This window comes from Cucurbita pepo, chromosome 6 (assembly GCF_057944985.1).
Source record: "Cucurbita pepo subsp. pepo isolate OVF chromosome 6, ASM5794498v1, whole genome shotgun sequence".
Taxonomy (NCBI): Eukaryota; Viridiplantae; Streptophyta; class Magnoliopsida; order Cucurbitales; family Cucurbitaceae; genus Cucurbita; species Cucurbita pepo.
Genome location: NC_141803.1, coordinates 2,098,003 through 2,118,289, shown reverse-complemented (window position 1 = coordinate 2,118,289; position 20,287 = coordinate 2,098,003). Strand labels below are relative to the sequence as shown.

Here is a 20,287-nt window from a genome sequence, read left to right as displayed (position 1 = left end):
AACTGTGACGATGAATTTCCAGTCCCCAACCATCCGCTCATAAAACTGATGAATAGGGTCCCATTTTAATTTTTTGATTCCAGTTAAAATCTAGGAAGGACTAGAGATTAGTTAATTCAACTATAAACAAGTGCAGAGGCTCGAGATTAATGTCAAAATAGATAAAAAATGAATGAAATTTATTTATTTATTTATTTATTTATTTATTTATTATTATTTTATAGTTCAATGGGAATGATATTTTGTTTAAAATAATTTAAAACTAAATCGTAACCCGACAGTAACTATCGGCTAAACTCCGTAGCTGACGGTTTGTTTTTATGTTTTATCCCAACTGCAAACATCTAATCTTTGCATCCAAACAGGGATCGATCCTCTAATCAATCGTCAAACTCTGAAGTAAGTTTGTTTCGAACTGTTTTAACTATCCAAACACGGAGCATCTAATCTTTGTATTCAAACGGAATCCTCTAATTCAAAACCTTAAGCAAGAAGACCTATAGACTGCTTTTCGCCACAACTCAATGATAAGGACTTGTCGATCTCAATTCCTTCTTTAGAACCCACTTCCCGATCATTGCCTAGTTTCTCTGTTAAGTTCATTCGTTAATCGATTAGGGTTTCTTAAATTCGGTTGAAATTCGACCTGCGAGATCGAGATTTTGCTATATCGAAAAATGAGCAGAGGTTAGTTAATTCAACTATAAACAAATAACAGATAGGTAGAAATTAATGTGAAAATAGATAAAAATGAATGAAAATTATTTATTATTATTTATTATTATTATTATTATTAACTGCTCTATCTGGAGCATCTAATCCTTGTATCCAAACGGAATCTTATAATCAATCGTCAAAACTGAAGTAAGAAGTTCGTCAAAACCTTAAGTAAGAAGTCTTATATAGACTGCTTATCGCTACAACTCAGATCTTCAGACTTGTCGATCTCAATTCCGTATTTAGGAACCCAACGATCATTGCCTAGTTTCTCTGTTCATTTCATTCGCTAAGCGATTAGGTTTCTTAAATTCGATTAGGTTTCTTAAATTCTTACGGTGTTGAAATTCGACCTGCGAGATCGAGATTTTGTCTCCGATGGTGAGTTTCTTGTTTGGAAGTCCGATCGTCGTGTTAGGTGTTGAATTCTCGAGTTTCTCTGTTTTTTTCGTGTAATTTTGGACTGATAAGTGAAATAGAGGAAGTTTTGTGGCGTTGAAACTGGTGGTGTTATATATGCTCTGTTATCCAATTGATTTGCTGTGGTTCGATATTATCAGTCGAAGAAATGTTAGGTTTAGAAGTAATGGCCGGTTATTCTTATGTATGTGGTTATCAATATTTTCTTTTTGCCATTGTGAAGTGATGAAATCATACTTAGTAAATCTTAGCTTTGGATACGTAGACTTTCTTCTTTAAATCTTGGTTTTTAAGTGGTTTGCTTTATGGATTTGATTCTTCTGATGTTTCCATGGTCTGATCTTTGCTTTTCTTGGAGTTCGTTTCAACTTTTTATAGGCATAGATGTAATAATATTTTCTTTCTGATCATCCGATTCATGCTTCCAATTGCTAAACAATTTCATTGCTGTGAAATTGTTAGCGTATTATGTGTTGCAGCTGTCTTGAGTTTTCTTGATCTGAGTGTTCATTGCTCCTTGGAATTATCTATACGAAATGCTTGCAGAACTTTAAGGACTTGATGTTGCATTTCATACCAAGTGCTATGAGTTTTGAACTTCCTCATTCTTCCATCGGATCCAATCATTTCTTTGAATCATTTCTGCATCTGTTAGCATTTCATACAACTGTTTTGCAGGAAGGACAGGACGAGATAGCAATAATTTCTGCATCTGGTGCAATGAAGCCGCACGGATCATCTTTGAACCCGTATGCAACATCCTACATTCCAATCTCCAAGAGAGAGGCTAACAAAGCTTTTATAGCAGAAAGCTCTTCCAGGGAAAATATTGGGGCTAACCTTCCGGGAAATTCTGAACAGAAAATGTGTGGTTTAAATTTGCGCAATGGTAAAAAGGCACCTGATGATGCAGTTGCTTCTGCTGTGAAGAATCACCCTTTTCATGGATCATTGTCAAAAGACAATAGTGAATTCGCTGAAATGGAGACGTTTCATACAGAAGTTAATATGGAACTGGAATTGCTTCAAATCTGTTTCCCTGGACTATCTGAACAGTCCCTTACTGATGTCTATTTTGCAAATAACGCTGACTTGGATGCTGCTATGGACATGCTGAACCAACTTGAGGTTTTCTCTGTCTGCCCTTTTTATCTTAAACTGCTGTTTCACTCGACTGTTGTTACCGTACAAACTTGGTTGACGAACATTGTTTATGCTTGTGATTTGCATTATTAGTATCACGTATGATGATCTTATGCATGTTGCCAATGGTATCTATGTTTAACTAACTCTTTTGTTGTTTTAATTTGATATTTAGGACAAACATCCATCTGATTTTGAATACGACCCTGAAAGTCTCCCGGACTCTTTGGACATCGGTGATATCTCGGAATCCGGGTTTGCAGCTGCTGATCAACTTTCTTCCAGAATGAAGAATGTAGCCAGTGGCGCAAGTACTTCAACCAGATTCTAGGAGTGTCTGTTGGTTTTGAGAAGTGGTTTTCTGTTTCCTTTCCTGGTTTTCCTTAGATCACTTTAGGATAAGGGATCCTCTCTGGTTATAGGATTGTATAGTGTTCCGAGTTCCTTGTACTTACATGAGCTCGTTATCAACGTTATCGGTGTCTTCGGTTTGACCGATCAAAAAGATCGAAATAGGCCAAGCTTTGCTTATTGATATTCCCTTCTTCACCTCTTTTGTGTTGTAGGGTGGTACCTACAGCTTCTTATCTCGACTATTTTCATTCATAGATGTAGATATTGTTCTCTTCTGGGCTTCCCCTCGAAGTTCTAAAAGAAGTTTCCATACGTTTGTAAGAAATGTTCACACTTTTGTAAGGAATGTTTTGTTCCCTATCCAACAACGAGTGATCTCACAATCTATCCTCCTTAGGAGCCTAGTGACGGGAGCCTAGTGTCGTCACTGGGGTAGTGTCCGAACTTGCTTTGATATCATTTGTTATCATTTGTAACTGCTCAAGCCTACCGCTTGTAGATATTCTCCTTTGGAAAATAAGACATTTTTAAATTTTAAGAATCTATCAAAGGAATTATATTTCAGTTATGTATAAGACTTTTAAGGTTAAACTTAACTAAGAGAAGAACGGAATCAAGAGCGGAGTGAAACTTAAAAACTTAAAACCACAAACTACAAATGATATCGGGATGATATCGGGATGTCGGAGTTATTAAATTAGAACCAAAAACTTAAAATATAATTATATATTAACTTTTACGACAATTAATTGGAAAGATGAGAAGCGTAACCCTAACCCTATTATGGAAGGGGATAAAATAATTAAGAAAAGAAAAAAAAAAACAATAAATAATCTAAACGAGAATTTGAAATTCACCGCGAGTTTCGGTTATAAAATCCCAACACTCGGCAAACGCGGTATACATATAGATCTCCACCTACGTGCATCACAACGATATCGACCCATCAGTTCTTTCTCCATTGTGTACGAATTCTGGATCGTATTCATTTTTTTTTTTTTTCTTTTCTTTTTCATAATTCGAAGTTTCTCAGTCCAATTTCATTGAAAAAACATCGGATCCAGAATCTTGACTTCGTGTTTCCGATCCGCAGAGGAGGATCGATCAAAAAAATTGTCTGCGTTTTGTAATTTCAAGATTTGGCGTATGGTTTATGAGCCAAGAGAGGTTCGGGTTCGAGTTGAAGATCATTTAGAAGATCTGGGTATTTCTAGGGATTTTGAGCGATTGGATCTGATTTTTGTTGGAATCGATCGAGAATGGGAGTAGATTATTACAACATATTGAAGGTGAACAGGAACGCCAATGACGACGATCTCAAGAAGGCGTATAGAAGGCTGGCCATGAAATGGCACCCTGATAAAAACCCAAACAGCAAGAAAGAAGCTGAAACCAAGTTCAAGCAGATCTCCGAGGCCTATGAGGCAAGATTTTGCATCTCTTGTTTATTAAATCCCTAAAATGGTTTAATCTTCTTCTTCTTTAGTTTATATTATTCTTTAGGAAAATTTTGTGCCGTGAGAATGGGAATGAATTAGGGCTTACATTTTCTTGCTGAAAGAATCTATAGAACTTAGCTTAGATGGCCAACAAACATGGTTGGAAATTTGTGAGGATGAACTTTTTAATGATTTTCTTAAGGTTGGTTTTGTTTTAGGCGGATTAGAGTTGTCTCTTTTCCATTTTCAAACTCTCCAACGCTCCAAATCAGAATTTATGATGCTTTGTGGTTCTGTGTTATTCTGTCTTGAGATTGAAATCAGACTTTTGCCAGATGATTATTTATTTCTGATTCATTTTTTGCCAATGACTAGAAACGAATGTCCAAACTGTTTGTATAATCAGATAAGTTTTATAAAACAGGTGTTGAGTGACCCCCAGAAGAAGGCTATTTATGATCAATATGGTGAAGAAGGGTTGAAAGATATACCACCACCAAGCAGTGGAAGCTTCCCATTTGGAAATGGTAGCGGTGGCGGGTCGAGCGGGTTTAATCCGAGGAATGCAGAGGACATTTTTGCAGAATTTTTTGGGAGCAGCCCTTTTGGGTTTGGTTCATCAGGTCCAGGGAAGTCCATGAGGTACCAATCAGAGGGAGGAGTTTTTGGGGGATTTGGTGGAAGTGAAAACCTCTTCAGAACATATAGTGAAAATGTTACCCCAAAGAAACCTCCACCGGTTGAGAGCAAATTGCCCTGCACTCTTGAGGAGCTGTACTCTGGATCAACAAGGAAAATGAAGATTTCAAGAACCGTAGTTGATGCAAACGGGTATGCAATTTTCTTCCCATTTTACCTTCTTGCTTCATTCTTTTGGTTTCGTTTATGTGATATCCCACTTCCATTATAGTTCTTTACAAAGGTGTGGATACCTATTCCTAGCAAATACATTTTAAAAACCTTTTGAGAAAGCTCAAAGGGAAAATCTCAAAGAGGACAATATCCACTAGAAGTGGGCTTGAAATCTTACAAATGGTATTAGAGCCCGACACGGGCGGTGTGGCCCGAAGGGGTGGATTGTGAAATCCCACACCGATTGGAGAGAGGAACGACATTGATTATAGAGGGGAACGAGTGCCAGCGAGGACGCTAGACCACGAAGGGGGCGGATTGTGAGATCCCACCTCGATTGGAGATTGGATAGGAGGAAGAAGCATTTTTTGTAAGATTAGGAGGAAGAAGCATTCTTTGTAAGAGTAGGAGGAAGAAGCATTCTTGGTAAGAGTGGAAACTTTTCTCTAGCAAACTCATTTTAAAGACCTTAGGGGAAGTCTGAGAGGAAAAGCCCAAAGAGAATAGTGTGGTGGTGAACTTGAGCGGTTACAATTTAATTGGTTTAAAAATACAGTAATTACTACCGAAGAACTTGAGCGGTTACAATTTAATTGGTTTAAAAATACAGTAATTACTACCGAAGAACTTCCTATTACGAAAACAATCGTACCATTTTCTGTTGTCTGGAAGGATGTGATTTTTAACAGTAATTGTAGAGGATGAAAATGTTGGTTTATTTTCCAAAACATTGTTTCCCTTGTGAGGTTTTCAGATGTAGTCGTAGTAGTTACAGATTTACACTTTTGGGGTAAAAAGGAGAAGGTTTAAATTATCAGCATGACTTCTTATAAATTCTGGAACTGGAGTGTCAATTTTCTGATATCTTTAAATTTTCCATAGCTTGTTCTTCTGTAATGAACTCTGTTCCATCTTGTGTATCAAAATGTTACAGACGACGGGTCCCCGAGACAGAGATATTGACCATCGACGTGAAGCCTGGCTGGAAGAAGGGAACCAAAATCACCTTCCCAGATAAAGGCAATGAACAACCAAACCAGCTGCCTGCAGATCTAGTGTTTGTTATTGATGAGAAGCCCCATGATGTTTTCAAACGAGATGGTAATGATATCATTATGAACCATAAGGTGACACTCGCAGAGGCATTGGGTGGAACCACTGTAAATCTTACCACACTCGATGGTCGTAACCTGTCAATACCCGTAATAGACATAGTTAGCCCGGGCTACGAGCTTGCAATCACCAGAGAGGGAATGCCAATTGTAAGAGAGCCAGGTAACCGGGGCGATTTGAAGATCAAATTCGAGGTAAAGTTCCCAACGAGATTAACCCACGAGCAACGAGCAGGACTCAAACGTGCTTTGGGAGGCTGATGAAGGAGAGAGCATTGGTGATGTTTAATCAACCAAAGGCGAAAACCAACGGCAAAGGATTGTTGAGACAGTATGCCCTCACAAATTTAGATGTCCACTCTTGTAACTTACCCATATTTGTAAGCTGTAACCCTCTGTCAACAATTTCCCTATCGTTCTTTCATTTGTACAAAGAAAAAAAACATTTTTCTTTTAAAGATTACAAAAACATTTTGATGCATTTCAAGCAAATACTTCAAATAATATGAATATCCAATGAATAAAAGTACTTCAAAGATCTGTCTTAGACTGTAGTAAATATGTATGAACCCAGAGATTCAGTATCCATGTGTGTTCTTCCTTCAATAACCTATAAAGGTGGAACTAAAAGGCCTCGGGATAAGCTTACAAAAAGAGGAGAAGAAGTGAGAAATTCTAAGATTACAACAGAAGTAATAAGACAAAAGCTAAAAAGGGAAAAGGAGACGAAAAGAGAGAAGGAACAAAGAATTTAACTTTACATAAAAACAAAGGAAAAATTCAAAACCCTCTATTATTTGAAGGGTTGGAAGGAGCTGATCGCCCAAAAGCCCCATAAAACTGACCACTACTACTATGACTACCACCTAAATTCCCTGTAGGCTGTATATTGTTGCTGTTGTTGTGGCCTTGCTGAGGACCCCACCACGTCCCTTGTTGACTCACACTTAAGGGCGCTGGGGCCCCTACAGGCGGCTGCTGCTGGTTCACCATGTAGTGAGCCCTCAGCGTCGGCTGATGGAACCCACGCACAGGCAGCTGCTGTGAGGCTGCTGCTTGTGGTTGCCACTCCGGGATGTCGTCGTCGTCATCGTTCCATGGTTGTAAAGCTACTGAACTTAAGCTCCTTTCTCCCCAGTTTCCAGTGGAGGGGCTGTTAGATAGGTTTTGCCCATATTTTTGCACAAGCTCTCGCATTTGCTCTACAGGGCGAGACCCAGATTGGGAAGAAGCTGGGCGGAATGAGGGATGCCTCGGCAGCCCTCGGGTGGTACTGGGGGTGTTAGTCTGGGAAGAAAACACAGGAGGGTTTGCAGAACCAGAGAAATTAAACTCAGGAAGATCATCATCATCCCGAGCAGTTGAAGGACCGAACCCGGGAGGAACGTCGTCATCACCATCTGCATCATCCTCCTCAGGCGGAGGACGAGCACCGGCAGCAGAAAAATAACCATGAGGAATAGTCTGTTTAGGGGAAATATTATTAGCTTTCAAGTTCGATGTCTCCTGCTGTCTTCTAGAACTAAAATGTTGCTTTTTTGAACTGCGTTTGTGGTGTGACGTTGAGTTTGGGGACATAGACGTTAATTGAGTTTTTCTCCATACAACAACGCCTATTAGGCCATTTTCAATTGCATTAAGTGCCTCATTATTTTCCCTTAGAAGGATCCTGCAAATCATATCAAGAATTCTTCCATGTGGGGGGCAAAAGTAAAACTCAACCCCCGAACCAGGCTCCGCTATACCGACTCGCTCATCCGCAACATACGACTCAGCAACCTGCAACATTTTAACTTTCAACTATAAAAACTGCAGCAGAATCGCAGAAGCTTTCTGGAAAAGACATTTAAAGGGATAACCAAATCTATTACCTCTCGGAGATTCGCTCGTTCACTTTCGGGACGACCCTCCTTCAAATCCAAATGAAGAACCTGCAAGAAAAATTGAAATCAATAACTCCAATAAAACCCAGAAACGAAGAACAGAACCAACAGCAATAATGTTATTATGATACCCAAAATGTGTTATTGCACATACGACCCTCCTAATTTCTCTGTTTTGAAAGCAAATTTAATGAAATAGCGAACAGAAAGTGAAAGACACGTCCGATTGATAACTAAATCGTATTGGAATTGCAATGTCTTAATTTTTTTCACTCACTAACATTGTTGAGCAAATTTTAGTTGATTTTCACAATTTTTATGAAAACAAATGCTATACGATGTTTGAACGGTTGACATCGCATAGTTTTTAAAATTTTCATGAAAGATTATCCGAGAGGCAATATGCTTGCGCACAAAAACAATAACAAATTTGAGGTAAAACGAATGGAGTTGTTATTTTTGTATACAATCAATCATCCGGCGAAAGAGTAAAAAACCTATTGTTATAACGAGCATGGATGCCAGAAGGTTTAAATGGAAAACACTGAAGAAAATTTTAAAGATTATTATTATTTGATCTTTCATCTTTTGTTGTTTTGGTTCTTTTCTGTTACCGGGGGGAGTGGATTTCAAGTGCATTTCATTTTCCGTACAACAAAAATAATAAACTATAGATACCATAACGGCACGACTCCGAGATAATGGAAGCTCTTGAAGGAACTTCTCAAACGCATCCAATCTTACTCTCCCTTTGATCTCAAGAATGCCAGGCCAATCTTTCGCTGAAGTCCTTTCACCACTGCGCCAAAGCAAAACCATTTTTTAAAAAACGCATCAAGAACATCATGAACAGAATTCAACATTCATGAGCAGAAAACTCATGAGATAGCTTTTAGAATTCAGTAAAAATCAACACCAAATAATAAGCCTCAGTCATGGAAACCAACCAGAACACACCAGATCCTCATTTACTGAAACAACTATTATCTATCTAACATTCAAAGCAGTGCTCCAACTTGGCAAACATTTCACTAAATCAAAAGGAATCCGCTAAGATATCAATGGTCGCATGAGGAGGCCCAAAATGCAAAAACATGGAAAGCCTATGGATTCATGCTAATGCTGGGCTGCCGATTGATCAATGTAAGGAGGAGACGTGCAATAAATTTCGAGTAACATCATAAAATTCAACAGAAAGATGTGATTACTTACCTTATGTAGGTACCCACAACTGGAGTCATTGTCGAAATATTATACTGGAGAATGCCATCCCATAGATGTTCCAACTTAAGTGTGCTAGACAGGGATTCAGTCCCAGATTTTGCAGTACTATCACTAGTAGATTTTGCACCGTCATTCCTATCAGATGTTTCAGAACCAGCTTGATTGTCATTAGAATCCATATCTGCTTTACTATGCTTAGATTTCAAATCCACTTGAACGGCAGAAGATGAGCCAATATCTGCTTTTGTATTAGATTCCTCATTGTTCTTATTTTTGTCTATACTGACATCTGTTGCACATGTCGTAGAATGAGCTGCAGCCTTCGACCGAGAGCTAGGCTCTGGCTCACCCTTCTCCAAAATAGGTGACAATTTTCCAGCATCTTCAGCTAAAATATCAAAGGGTGGCTCTGTATCAAGGGACTCCATGAACTCATCTAGGGAGACGATTGGAGGCAGTGACTCTGTATCCTTAAGTCCGTCATCAACCATTAGTCCTTGCATCAAATCAGTCCCTTCATTTGATGGAATTGTGAAAGTGTAATTATCCTTGTCAGATGCACCATTTTTCTGACCAGGAATATTCTGTTCGTCCTTAATTGCTTCAAATTCATCAGAAGACCCACCGTCGGTCTCATCCTTATTTCGTTGACTCTGAGAAAATGCAGAAGCCCCAAATGAAACATCTGCAGAGGCATTATCGTACTGTTCAACTTCTACTTGGAACTCACCTTTATGAGTCTTCTTTACCAAACGCCTTATATCAACTTCAGAATCGGGTAAAACTACCATTTGTGCAAGTTCTTCAGCTTTCGCCATTCTCCACTCGGAAAGCTCCTTTGATGCAAGCTCCTCAGCAGTCATCGAGCATAATCTTTCGGGGGTAATTTCCCCACTCATAACCCTTTCCCTCAATTCGGGATTGTTTCTGTCTTTCAGGTTGAACAAAAGGGACCTTCCTTTTTCCTTGTACTTTTTATTAACACCACCAAATAATTTAAATAGTTCTTCTTCAATTTTAAGTGCCAAAGCCTCCGGCGTCTGAACTGGTTTTTCTCCCTGGTTTTTATTTGCTACGCCAACGTCCATCTTCTGAAGTTCATCAGTTCGCATTTCCTTTTTATCGGTTACCCCTAAATCAGCCTCCAGTACCCAAGAGAGACCATTTTCTTGCAAAAGATCATCTTTAATAAAAAAGTTATCCCCAAAAGAAATGTCTTCATAGGACAAAACATTATTCTGTTGAAACACCCGTCCATCATATCTCAACGGCTCTAACTCACTAACATTTACACATAGAGAACTCTTATCTAACATCTTTCCTACATTGTCTTCAAGACCAACAGAATCTAAGTTTTCAGAGAACAGTTTCTTGGAGTCATCAGATACATGACCAATAGCTGGACCAGAAAATACAGAATTTTCCTGCTCCGGAACTGCAGACTTTTCAGCCTCAGTTAAAGAACTTTTTTCGTCATTAGGTAACTTATCTTGCTGCTGTGTAACCAAGGCTAATGCGGCAGTCAAGGACTCCCTCATCTTTGATCTCACAGATCCTGTTGGCTCATTTTGAATTTTGGAAGTTGGAGCCAACGGAGCACTCTGGCCTTTGGAAGCAGTGGGTCGTTGATGTCGAACTTTAGTTGGATGTGATTCCATTTGCTGTACCTTTCTCTTAATACCAGCAGGGGAATGCATTGATACAGGAGCTGGGGCATTGTTTGGTATTTGTAAAGGAGGCCTTCTGGCTATTCCAGATGTTTGTTGCAACCATGGACGATGTTCCATAGATGCAACTCGCTTATTGTGCAATGGAGACTGCTGTGAGAGAGGATTAAAAGGCTCAATCGATGCCTTGCGTTTCATAGGAAGTGACAGCACCCCTTCTGCAGTTCTCAGCATGCTTCCAGTACCTCCAAATGGATTGCCAGGTAATTGAAATTGTTGCTGTCCAAAATTTCCAGCTTTAACATCAATATGTCCGGTTTGCATGCATGATACCATTCCACTCTGAGCTAGAGATCCACCAGCTATTGATCCCATTAGTTCCAATTGCCTATTAGGTACTAAATATTGATGCAATGAAGACTCATTGGAAGAAACTACAACCCCTCGTTGAGCTTCTGAAAGTGAAGATTCCATTTTGTTTGCTATAGGGTCCAACTGACTACTTTGCATTCCTGGTATTGAATTCTTCAGAAAAAAGATAGTTGACCAGGCTACAACAGCAGCAGCATCACACACAATAAATTTGAACTAGTTACGCAAACATCAAATATTGTCGATGTGCTGTGCTTTATCACCTTAAGGGAAAAAAAACTCTAGCATCTGCATTTAGAACAAAAATACATCTATCAGAATCAAAATAATATCAAGAACTGCAGAATTGTATCAGGAATAACGGTACTCCAATAACTTCTTCAGAAACGGGATTGTGGTTTATTGAATCTATAATTCTGCACACTGATAATTTCCAAACCAACAGTTTATCAAACCCCATTTTCCAAAACAAAGTCGGGGCATGCGACTCTGACAATATAGCCTCAAGGCATGACATTAAGGCCATGAGATTGATGATACTGCCTCAGGCACCACTCACGACAACCTCAGAGGCTACTGTTATAAAATAATAAGCATGAGTTTAATACGAAAGAACGATCAAATCAGCTTGATAGATCCTATAAGAACAAAAGAAATCATATAGATCTTACTACTTTCAAAAGAAGACTACTACTCCATCGATTAAGACCCCAAATAGACTAAAATTATATGTTGGATCGATAAAACATCACAAAACGTTTATGTCACAACAGGGTTTCAGTTTCAGTACATATATAATCCAGGTATGTAATATTTTCTTTTTCTTTTAAAACTATGTAACAAGACCGAACGAGTTCCCACACAACCGAACGAATACGTGCACGGATATCTAGGGAAGTAATGAACCTTACAGAATAAAAATTTATAGATAAATTCTACCTCGCATAAACCCCAAGTATAGCCTTAAAAAAAATTATCCGTCACAACCAAATCCCAAAAACTCGATTTCAAAACAAAAATCCACAAAGAAAAAAATTAGCCGAAGAACCAAGACCTAATTCACTCCAAGTAAAAGAAAAAAGGCAGCAAGAGGACGCAAACCCATAAAACTCAAGAACCCCACAATCATCACAACAAAATCAAAACAATCCAGAAACAACCCAGCCAAAAGCATGCCAACATCCAAAACCTAAAACCCTAACCGAAAACCTCCCCATAATCCAGATCAAACAAAAAAAAAAACTATTCAAAAAAGCAAGAAGCGAACATACATACACAAATCATCCGATGCAGCACGAACCGCAGAAACCGTAAACGGCGCGACGAACGCAGTAGCAGTGAAAGGTCACCAGATAGAAAGAAAAAAAATCCAGAGAGGAGTGACGATGAAGACGATGAGCTAAGAAGAGTTGAGAGAGGAACGGAAACGGAATCGAGAGAGAGAGATCTGGAAGGGTCGAAACTTTTGCGGGAAGAAAAAGGGAGGGGATTCAAGATACAAACCCTAGGGGATTTCAATCCATTACAGTGAGTGAAAAAATCCAATTTATATGTCCGCTGCATCGTCTTCACCGCCACGTGTCAGCCACATCCAAAGCCGCTGTCTTAAAATGGATTCACACGTGTCGCAGATTACGTGTCAGTTTCGGTTCTTGCAAAATTGCCCCCACTATGATAATGACATTTTTTTTGGAGAGAAATTTTTATTTGACAAAATATAATGATTGGAAATTTGGCCAATTTTTTCAATTAATTTTAACCAACAAAATAATCAAATTTCTAAAAACCCAATAAAAATTGGATAATTTGATGAAATTAAAATTTTGGAGTAAAAATTAAGAAAATACTTCTAGATTTCTAGCTATTATAATAAACTATATCAATTTTTCAATAAAACTACTAATATTTAAATATATATATATATATATATATATATATATATATATATATATATATATATATATATATATATATATATAAATATAATCTTTATTAAATCAATTTAAGCTTCTAAATAAATAAACTTATAAGATTATGGATTGAAAAATTTTAAATTTTGATTTAATAACAATTTTTCAATAAAACTACTAATATTTAAATATATATAATCTTTATTAAATCAATTTAAGCTCCTCTATAAATAAACTTATAAGATTAGGAAAAATTTTAAATTTTGATTTAATAATTTATTACAGTTTTTCTTTAATATTATCTTTTACTTAAATTTATTTCATTTTAGTATTTTCAAAGGATAAAATTTAAATTTTTTCATTCCTACCGTTTAAATTTTTTCATTCCTACCGTTCTCATTTTTCAATCTTGTATCTAATATAGATCTTAGAGTCAAACTGCTTACAAATCAATTGATCTATTAAACTTTTATTAAACTTTTAACTTTGTGTTCGGTAGGACAATAATTTAAAAAATTGAATTAACTCAGTCAAGACATGACACAAAACATATAATTTAAGAATCGAGTTGAACCTAACAAATATTTTTAAAGTAAAAAATTCGATAGAATATTGAAAATTCAGACAAATCCAACCTATAAGTCACTTTTGAAAATTTAAGGACAAAACAGACGCGAACAAACCTTACTAAATTACACAAATCTACAAGTCATATAGAATGAAGAAGAAGAGAGAGGGTAGTCTAAAGAACTCTCAGACATGTTTATTCATTAAGGTTTTTGATACAAAAATGTAAGGCTAGAAGGACGCAGCCCCATATTGCTACAGAAGAGTAACCAAAACTAAAGTCACCAAACAATTAACATTGCCTCCAAATGAGCTTTTTGGATTCACAAAAACAATGTATTTTAAGCTATGGGAATATTAATGTACACAAAATATCACAGATACAGATATCGGGAAGTACCAGTACCACAGAGCGCAGAGGAAGTGGGGTTCCTCCAAGTCATTGAGATAAAAAAAGGATGATGTTCTTTGCTGTAGATTATCATTTTGGCAAGAATGTGATCAATCTTGTTCTTCAAATAGCAATAGAACCGATCGAGACGACGTTAATGTCGCTACGCATTTGAACTGCAAAAAGATGCATCGGGTAAATAGAAGCCTAATCCTAATCGAAACTTCTAAAAGTATGGTCCTAACAAGTAAGCGAACTAAATAGAAGTCTAATCCCAATCGAAACTTCTAAAAGTATGGTTATAACAGGTAAGCGAACTAAATAGAAGCCTACTCCTAATCGAAACTTCTAAAAGTATGGTAATAACAAGTAAGCGAACTAAATAGAAGCCTAATCCAAATCGAAACTTCTAAAGGTATGATAATAACAAGTTAGCGAACTAAATAGAAGCCTAATCCCAATCGAAACTTATAGAAAAAAACATCAATTTTACCTTTCAATAGCACAATTTAAAATAGTTTATCAAAGTAATTTCCAAAAAAAAAGTTCAGCAGAAACATCACGCGATCAGCCAGAGTATTCATTATGATCCAACAGTTTCAAAACAGAACAAAAATAGAGATTTTTTTGTTATTGTTATTACCTTTGGTTGTCTATACTTCTGACGTATGGCATTTAAGGGGGAAGCACTGGCGTTAAGTTGCAAGTCTTGGAGGGCAAGCACAACAGTCTTCAGCTCAGAAGCGTTGTAACATGTATAGTGCTCTAGAGTTGGATTCTGTAAGAAAAACACAACAAAATCTGAGACCAAATTTTTCTTAATAAATTATAGATATCATAAGAGTGGAGCACGGACCCAGGGATGATCCGATTGGTCGAGTGTCCATCTTGCAAGAAAAACGGCGGATGCGGCGATCAGAGAAGGAAGGAACTTTAGGAAGCTGTATTCAACAAGAGTCAACTCAGCTAAATAATTGGCCAAAAACTCAAGTTCAATGCAAGGAACCTGATTGCAAAATAGTTAAAAATGTCACCATTAGCTATCGTTTTTGATATAAAGAAATGATAATGATATTAGGATAGAGTATACCTTGTAAGAAGCATGAGCCGATTGTATGAATCTCCTGTAAATTTGAAATATCCAATTCAGTTTAGATGTCAATATGCCAACTTAAAGCATCCAAGAATGGTGACAATATAATACCTTAGAAATGTCTTTGTAGTGGGAACAGATAGCCGAAAGTGCAGTAAGTTCAAAACTTTACTCTCCATTTCTACCACCTGTTAACAAACACTTCAATCGTGAATATTCGACTGTTTTGGTCCGTTGGATCAAAAATGATACAACAACGTTCAACTATGTCTCTTCTAGGAATATGAATAATTCTCCTATTCAAATTGACTCTGTTTCTATAAATCCTCGGAGTTTTCGGGTCTAAAAACATCTCCCTAGGAGACGCGTTTTAAAAACTTTGAGGGGAAACCCGAAAGAGAAAGCCCAAAAAGGACAATATCTACTAGTGGTGGGATTGGGGTGTCACATACACTAAATCCTTATTCTATACTAACAGGTCGCTCGTGGTAAGACGGACATTCTTTCACACGTTTGATGATGCAAACAAGCAGATCAATATCAAACATTCTTCCCATATAATTTTTTCCCTTAACATTAAGAGTGAAGGGTTGTCACAAGTTTACAAGAGGACATGATCCATCTAACTAGGTTGCTCAAATTTGGAATGGTTCCGTTTAAAATCACTCTAAAGCACACATCTAATCATTTAAAATCAGTTTTGATGATGTCGAGCATAATTAAAGTATAAACTAACCAAGCAGCAAAATGTGTACCTCTCTTTTTGTGTAAGTATTATCTGTAATGAAGCAGAAATCTTCCACTCCTGGCGCACAGATCTCCTCATATTTTCTTCAAGTGAAAGGAAACCAACCAGCTCAATAAGTACAATGGTAAAAATGAAAATTTTCAAATTTTGAAAGTTAACAATTGTCAAATTTGTTGCCTTCAATTTTCATTATTCTACATGTAGCTAAACAATGAGGGAAAATATACTAGATCTATACTATTTAGTCTATGTTTATAAATAATGGTTCCCTCTGACAAAGCTTCTACATGAGTTAATTTCTCTAGTGGATATTTGTACGAAAAGTCTGGTCAAAACTTACGATGCAATTAGCATGCTTGCAACACCGAGAAGCTGGAGACGCTTTCTTTCAATACAATTTCGAGAGAGAAACCGATCAATAACATTCACAGTGAGGTAGAGTGTATCTGGAACCAGCTTGTATTCGTCAGAAACCTGAAAAAACAGTTGATCATCAACAAAATTTACATTGACAAAATATTTTTGTTTGACTACAAGATAAAGTTTTAAATTCATATAACCATGAAAAATGATAGACTTTACAACTCGACATGGTGTCAATATAACCATGAAAAAAATGTTTTTTTTTTTTTTTTTTTTTTTTTTGCAGTCATTAGCATGGTCAACGCTCACAATAAAATTATGGGGCATAGTTTGTTTCTTCTGAATTATATTTAAGAAGATGGTCAAACTATTCCAAGCACATTGGTATTTAACAGTACAAGTATAGACTAGTATTCCATGTAATGGTCAAAAAACTAATAGTAAGCATTTCATTTAAAATAAAACTAAACTAAAAAAATGCATTTAAAGCGTTCTATTAGCCCATGTAAAGGGTTTTTGTCAAGTTCGTATCTTTATGCTAGTTCATCAATATAACATATCAATTTGGTCAAAGTTAAGCTGCAACAGTGATGAAACGGACCTCTATAAGCCAATCAACCAGTATTCCTCGCATGTCTGCAGTGATATCTTGCTGCAACTGTTCCATATAGGTAGTTGAGGCCCTTTGATCAAGCTGAAAATAGTAGAAAAAATTCAGCTAAAAGCGTCAATCAGTCATTTTTATATAAACTGCAATCATCTAAAGTGTTTCTTTCAAAGAACCAATTCAGCTACTTCCTAATAATTTCAGAAGTTTCATATTTCCCTTTACACTTCAGAAAATCTACTTTCACCTGAAAGAGAATAGAAAGCAGAATGTCACCGTCACCGTCACCGGATCCTAAGTTGGCTTGGCTCACTCAGTGTGAGTGAGTGCCACACAATCGCCAAATCCACCACCAAAAAAAGTGCAATTGTGACATGGGCATCCGTCTATATTTTTTTTACTATAGTCAGAAGTTTCATATTTCCCTTTTACTAATTATGACCGATGGCCTTAGATGAATGCAGCATCTGTATTAACTATGGCAATGTAACAATGGCCAACAGTGAACAGTAAGTCCTTAATACAAACCTCCGTCACACGTATTCTGTCATATATGTCTGGAGCATATATGCTGCATGATTGAAGACATTTGGAGTTTGAATCAATGTCTATAACACCAGTATCACTTGATGCTGCCGATTGTTCAGATGCCATATATTTTTCTGCAAAATTTTACAATGGTATCAGTGTCTCTCCTTGCTAATTCAAGGCCGCAATGCTTATATGCTACGTTAATATGATGTTCAATTTCCACTGAGACATTATTTACATAATGCTATCAATAGAATTGATAATTAACAGTTCACTTCATGAAGGACACATTTCCAATCAATTTTTGTATGATGTTCAATTTTCCTACAAAACTAGAACATTCTGCGAGCTAATTAATTGTGCTCTACCACAAACATTGCAGATACAGTTCTTGCAGCAGACTGAGCATCAAATTGTAGGTCAATTTTTTTCCAAAAGGGGAAAAAAAAGAAGTTTAGAATTAATCGTCCTTTCTTCAAAGTTCAAACCATAGTGCATAAAGACAACAAGTACAAAGTCACTGTAATTTTAGAGACATGATGCATACCATTTCGCTGAGGGATAGATTCTTCTGAAGATACAGAGAGAACCATATCTAAAACTCCACATTCTCCGCTGCTGTGACAAAGAGTTTCTCTTAAAGAGACCTCTCGCGATTCTACCACCCTTATTTTAGATAAGTCCTCAGCTAGTCTTGTGTTTTCATCTTCTTCTGCTCCTAGAATTTCTACAGGAGCATTTAAAGGCGCATTTGCCTTAGCTTTAGTAGAAATTCTTCTAGTTGGTTTGTCACCCTGTCAAACCATGGTCATTAGCAGTTAAGAATTGCCTATATCAACAGCGCCAGCATGAGTAACATCAACATTTCACAAAGAAACAACAAAACATAAGTCAAAGATTCAAGTTCACCTGAATATTAGAAGCATTTCTGCAATTCTTATCAGAACCTTTGGTGGAAATGTTAGTCACATCCTTGAGCACTGCTCTTCTTTTATTAGGAAGGCCACTGGAAGAAATTGAACAAATATTAATATCATCAGATGCCATTCTTTTTGAGTTGGCTCGTACAATATGCTTCTGAACTCCAGAAGATTTTGAGGAGCATGGAACGTCTCCTGATTCGCTTAATTCTTTTGCCCGTGCTCTCGTGATTCTACCAGAGCGATCTTCAACTTGAAAACTAACGTTTACAATACTCATTTCTACTGCCTTGAAGACCAGCGGTTCATTACAGTAGATCAAAAATCATTTTCACTGAAGCTGCATAGCCAACATAAAATAAACGGGTAAGAACGATCGCTAAGTGATGACACTTCGAGAGAAAAATTTCAATAACGTGCATAACTGCTATGACACTCGATCCGTGATTTATTCTATGGCTAGGTGATGAAGCTGTTACAGTGCAAGTAGAAGGGAAACGAAATATCGTTTCGAGTACCTTCTACATTTTCAAACAAGCTTACGAACATAGATAATAACTATCATAAACATAAGACATCACGAGAGCCCGAGGTGCAAACCTTATATGTATATTTTCATCCCGCACCGTACAAAACTTCCTATCTCTCCTCTCCCTACCCCCACCCACCCAATACAAATCCTCTCGCCATCGCCGCCCATGAAACAGGGAAGAAGAAAACACTCTCGCTTCCAAAAACTTGACAAATCAAATTTCCGGCACCAAAACGAAGAACATGGACGCAACAACAAGAAATCAAGAAGTAAAGTCAAGAATCCGCATGATTTAAAAGGAAAGACAAAGGCCAGATCATTAAACGTAAGCTAGATTTCTCAATACACTTAAATAAAACGGAAATCGGCGTTGTGGATCCAGGCCATGCACAAAAACCAAGTAAATCAAAACGTCCACAATAATCATCCTTCATCATAGTTTCGAAACCGCTAAAACATCCAAACAAACGTTTAAACACACAAAATAAATACTCGTAAAATTCAGAGAAAGAGATCAAAACAAAATGAATACAAAGCTTGAGCTTACAGGCTGACAAGAGCTCCACGTCCTCCAATGGCGGTCAACAGAGCTCTCAGCAGAATTACAGAGAAAGAGCGGGAGAAGCTGAGCTTTGGACAGAGAGAGACATTGAGAAATGAGAGAGATAAATATAGAGTGGAGAGCGTCAAAGGAGCGTGAGCGGGAGACGAAGGTACAGTTTGAACTTCCATTTTAAAAAAATATATATTTAAAATAATAAATGCAATACTTTTATATTATTAAAATATTTTATTTAAATATATCCTCGCGCTATTTTTTTTTTTTTTTTTTTTATTAATATTTAAGCCTATAAACGTTACTTCTTTTTTACAACTTTATTTACTTTTTTATACCAAATTTTAAATTTTTTAACAAATAATTATTTTTATTTTGCTATTTTCAGAAGAAAAAATAATCGTCATTGGGAGAAAATTATGGTAATTTTTTAAAAATAAAAAACAAAATCTTTCTTATTTTATTTTTTAAAAGTAAGCTTATAAATGCTGCTTATATTTATAAAAAAAAATTATATCTATTTTAATCTTATTATAAAATAAGGTAAGCTAATTAAAATATATATAACTAAATTTAGATACTTGAAGTAAATAAATTAAATGACAAAAATCAAATTTTAATATAAAATTGTAAGATTATATCAATTTGAATAAACATTAAAAAAATAATTAAATAGTTAATTTGTGATAAATTAAATAGTTTTTCGTTCAAACTTTATTTTATTAAACCTTCTGTATTTTTTTCTAATAATTTTATTTAATTTTTATTTTTTTATCTTTAAAATTGTGAAATAAAAACAAAATTGGGCTTGTTGATAATATTGAAAGTGACAGATAAAAAATAAAATAAAAACTTATTATTGAATTAATTATTTGTATAATACTAT

The 20,287-nt window shown here is 36.4% G+C and overlaps 4 protein-coding genes across 6 annotated transcripts; 2 read left to right on the top strand and 2 right to left on the bottom strand.

Moving 5' to 3' along the window:
• Positions 1-871: 871 nt before the first annotated feature.
• Positions 872-3,002, top strand: LOC111797555 (polyadenylate-binding protein-interacting protein 5). The gene is made up of 3 exons (XM_023680598.2): positions 872-1,098; positions 1,816-2,265; positions 2,456-3,002. The coding sequence occupies exons 1-3, from the start codon at positions 1,096-1,098 to the stop codon at positions 2,609-2,611; spliced, it is 609 nt and encodes a 202-aa protein (XP_023536366.1). The 5' UTR covers positions 872-1,095; the 3' UTR covers positions 2,612-3,002.
• A 532-nt stretch (positions 3,003-3,534) lies between these two features.
• On the top strand, positions 3,535-6,566 carry LOC111796984 (uncharacterized). The gene is made up of 3 exons (XM_023679825.2): positions 3,535-4,058; positions 4,498-4,904; positions 5,860-6,566. The coding sequence occupies exons 1-3, from the start codon at positions 3,894-3,896 to the stop codon at positions 6,296-6,298; spliced, it is 1,011 nt and encodes a 336-aa protein (XP_023535593.1). The 5' UTR covers positions 3,535-3,893; the 3' UTR covers positions 6,299-6,566.
• Positions 6,567-6,777: 211 nt separating this feature from the next.
• LOC111796983 (uncharacterized) lies at positions 6,778-12,692 on the bottom strand. 2 transcript variants are annotated; one of them, XM_023679823.2, is made up of 5 exons: positions 12,455-12,692; positions 9,133-11,471; positions 8,599-8,719; positions 7,909-7,968; positions 6,778-7,816 (listed from the first exon to the last, which is right to left on the bottom strand). In XM_023679823.2, the coding sequence occupies exons 2-5, from the start codon at positions 11,319-11,321 to the stop codon at positions 6,818-6,820; spliced, it is 3,369 nt and encodes a 1,122-aa protein (XP_023535591.2). In that variant the 5' UTR covers positions 11,322-11,471; positions 12,455-12,692; the 3' UTR covers positions 6,778-6,817. The 2 variants fall into 2 exon arrangements, with proteins under 2 accessions (XP_023535591.2, XP_023535592.2); XM_023679824.2 differs by having other exon boundaries at positions 12,459-12,692.
• Positions 12,693-13,824: 1,132 nt separating this feature from the next.
• On the bottom strand, positions 13,825-19,550 carry LOC111796979 (cyclin-A2-2). 2 transcript variants are annotated; one of them, XR_002815461.2, is made up of 12 exons: positions 19,393-19,550; positions 18,303-18,653; positions 17,941-18,187; positions 17,391-17,524; positions 16,857-16,949; positions 16,233-16,366; positions 15,900-15,975; positions 15,256-15,332; positions 15,142-15,175; positions 14,908-14,992; positions 14,695-14,829; positions 13,825-14,227 (listed from the first exon to the last, which is right to left on the bottom strand). XR_002815461.2 is itself a non-coding variant. In XM_023679817.2 (12 exons), exons 2-12 carry the CDS (start codon positions 18,591-18,593, stop codon positions 14,162-14,164), a joined length of 1,437 nt encoding a protein of 478 aa, XP_023535585.2. In that variant the 5' UTR covers positions 18,594-18,653; positions 19,393-19,550; the 3' UTR covers positions 13,825-14,161. The 2 variants fall into 2 exon arrangements, 1 of the variants encoding a protein (XP_023535585.2); XM_023679817.2 differs by having other exon boundaries at positions 14,908-15,057.
• Positions 19,551-20,287: the final 737 nt, after the last annotated feature.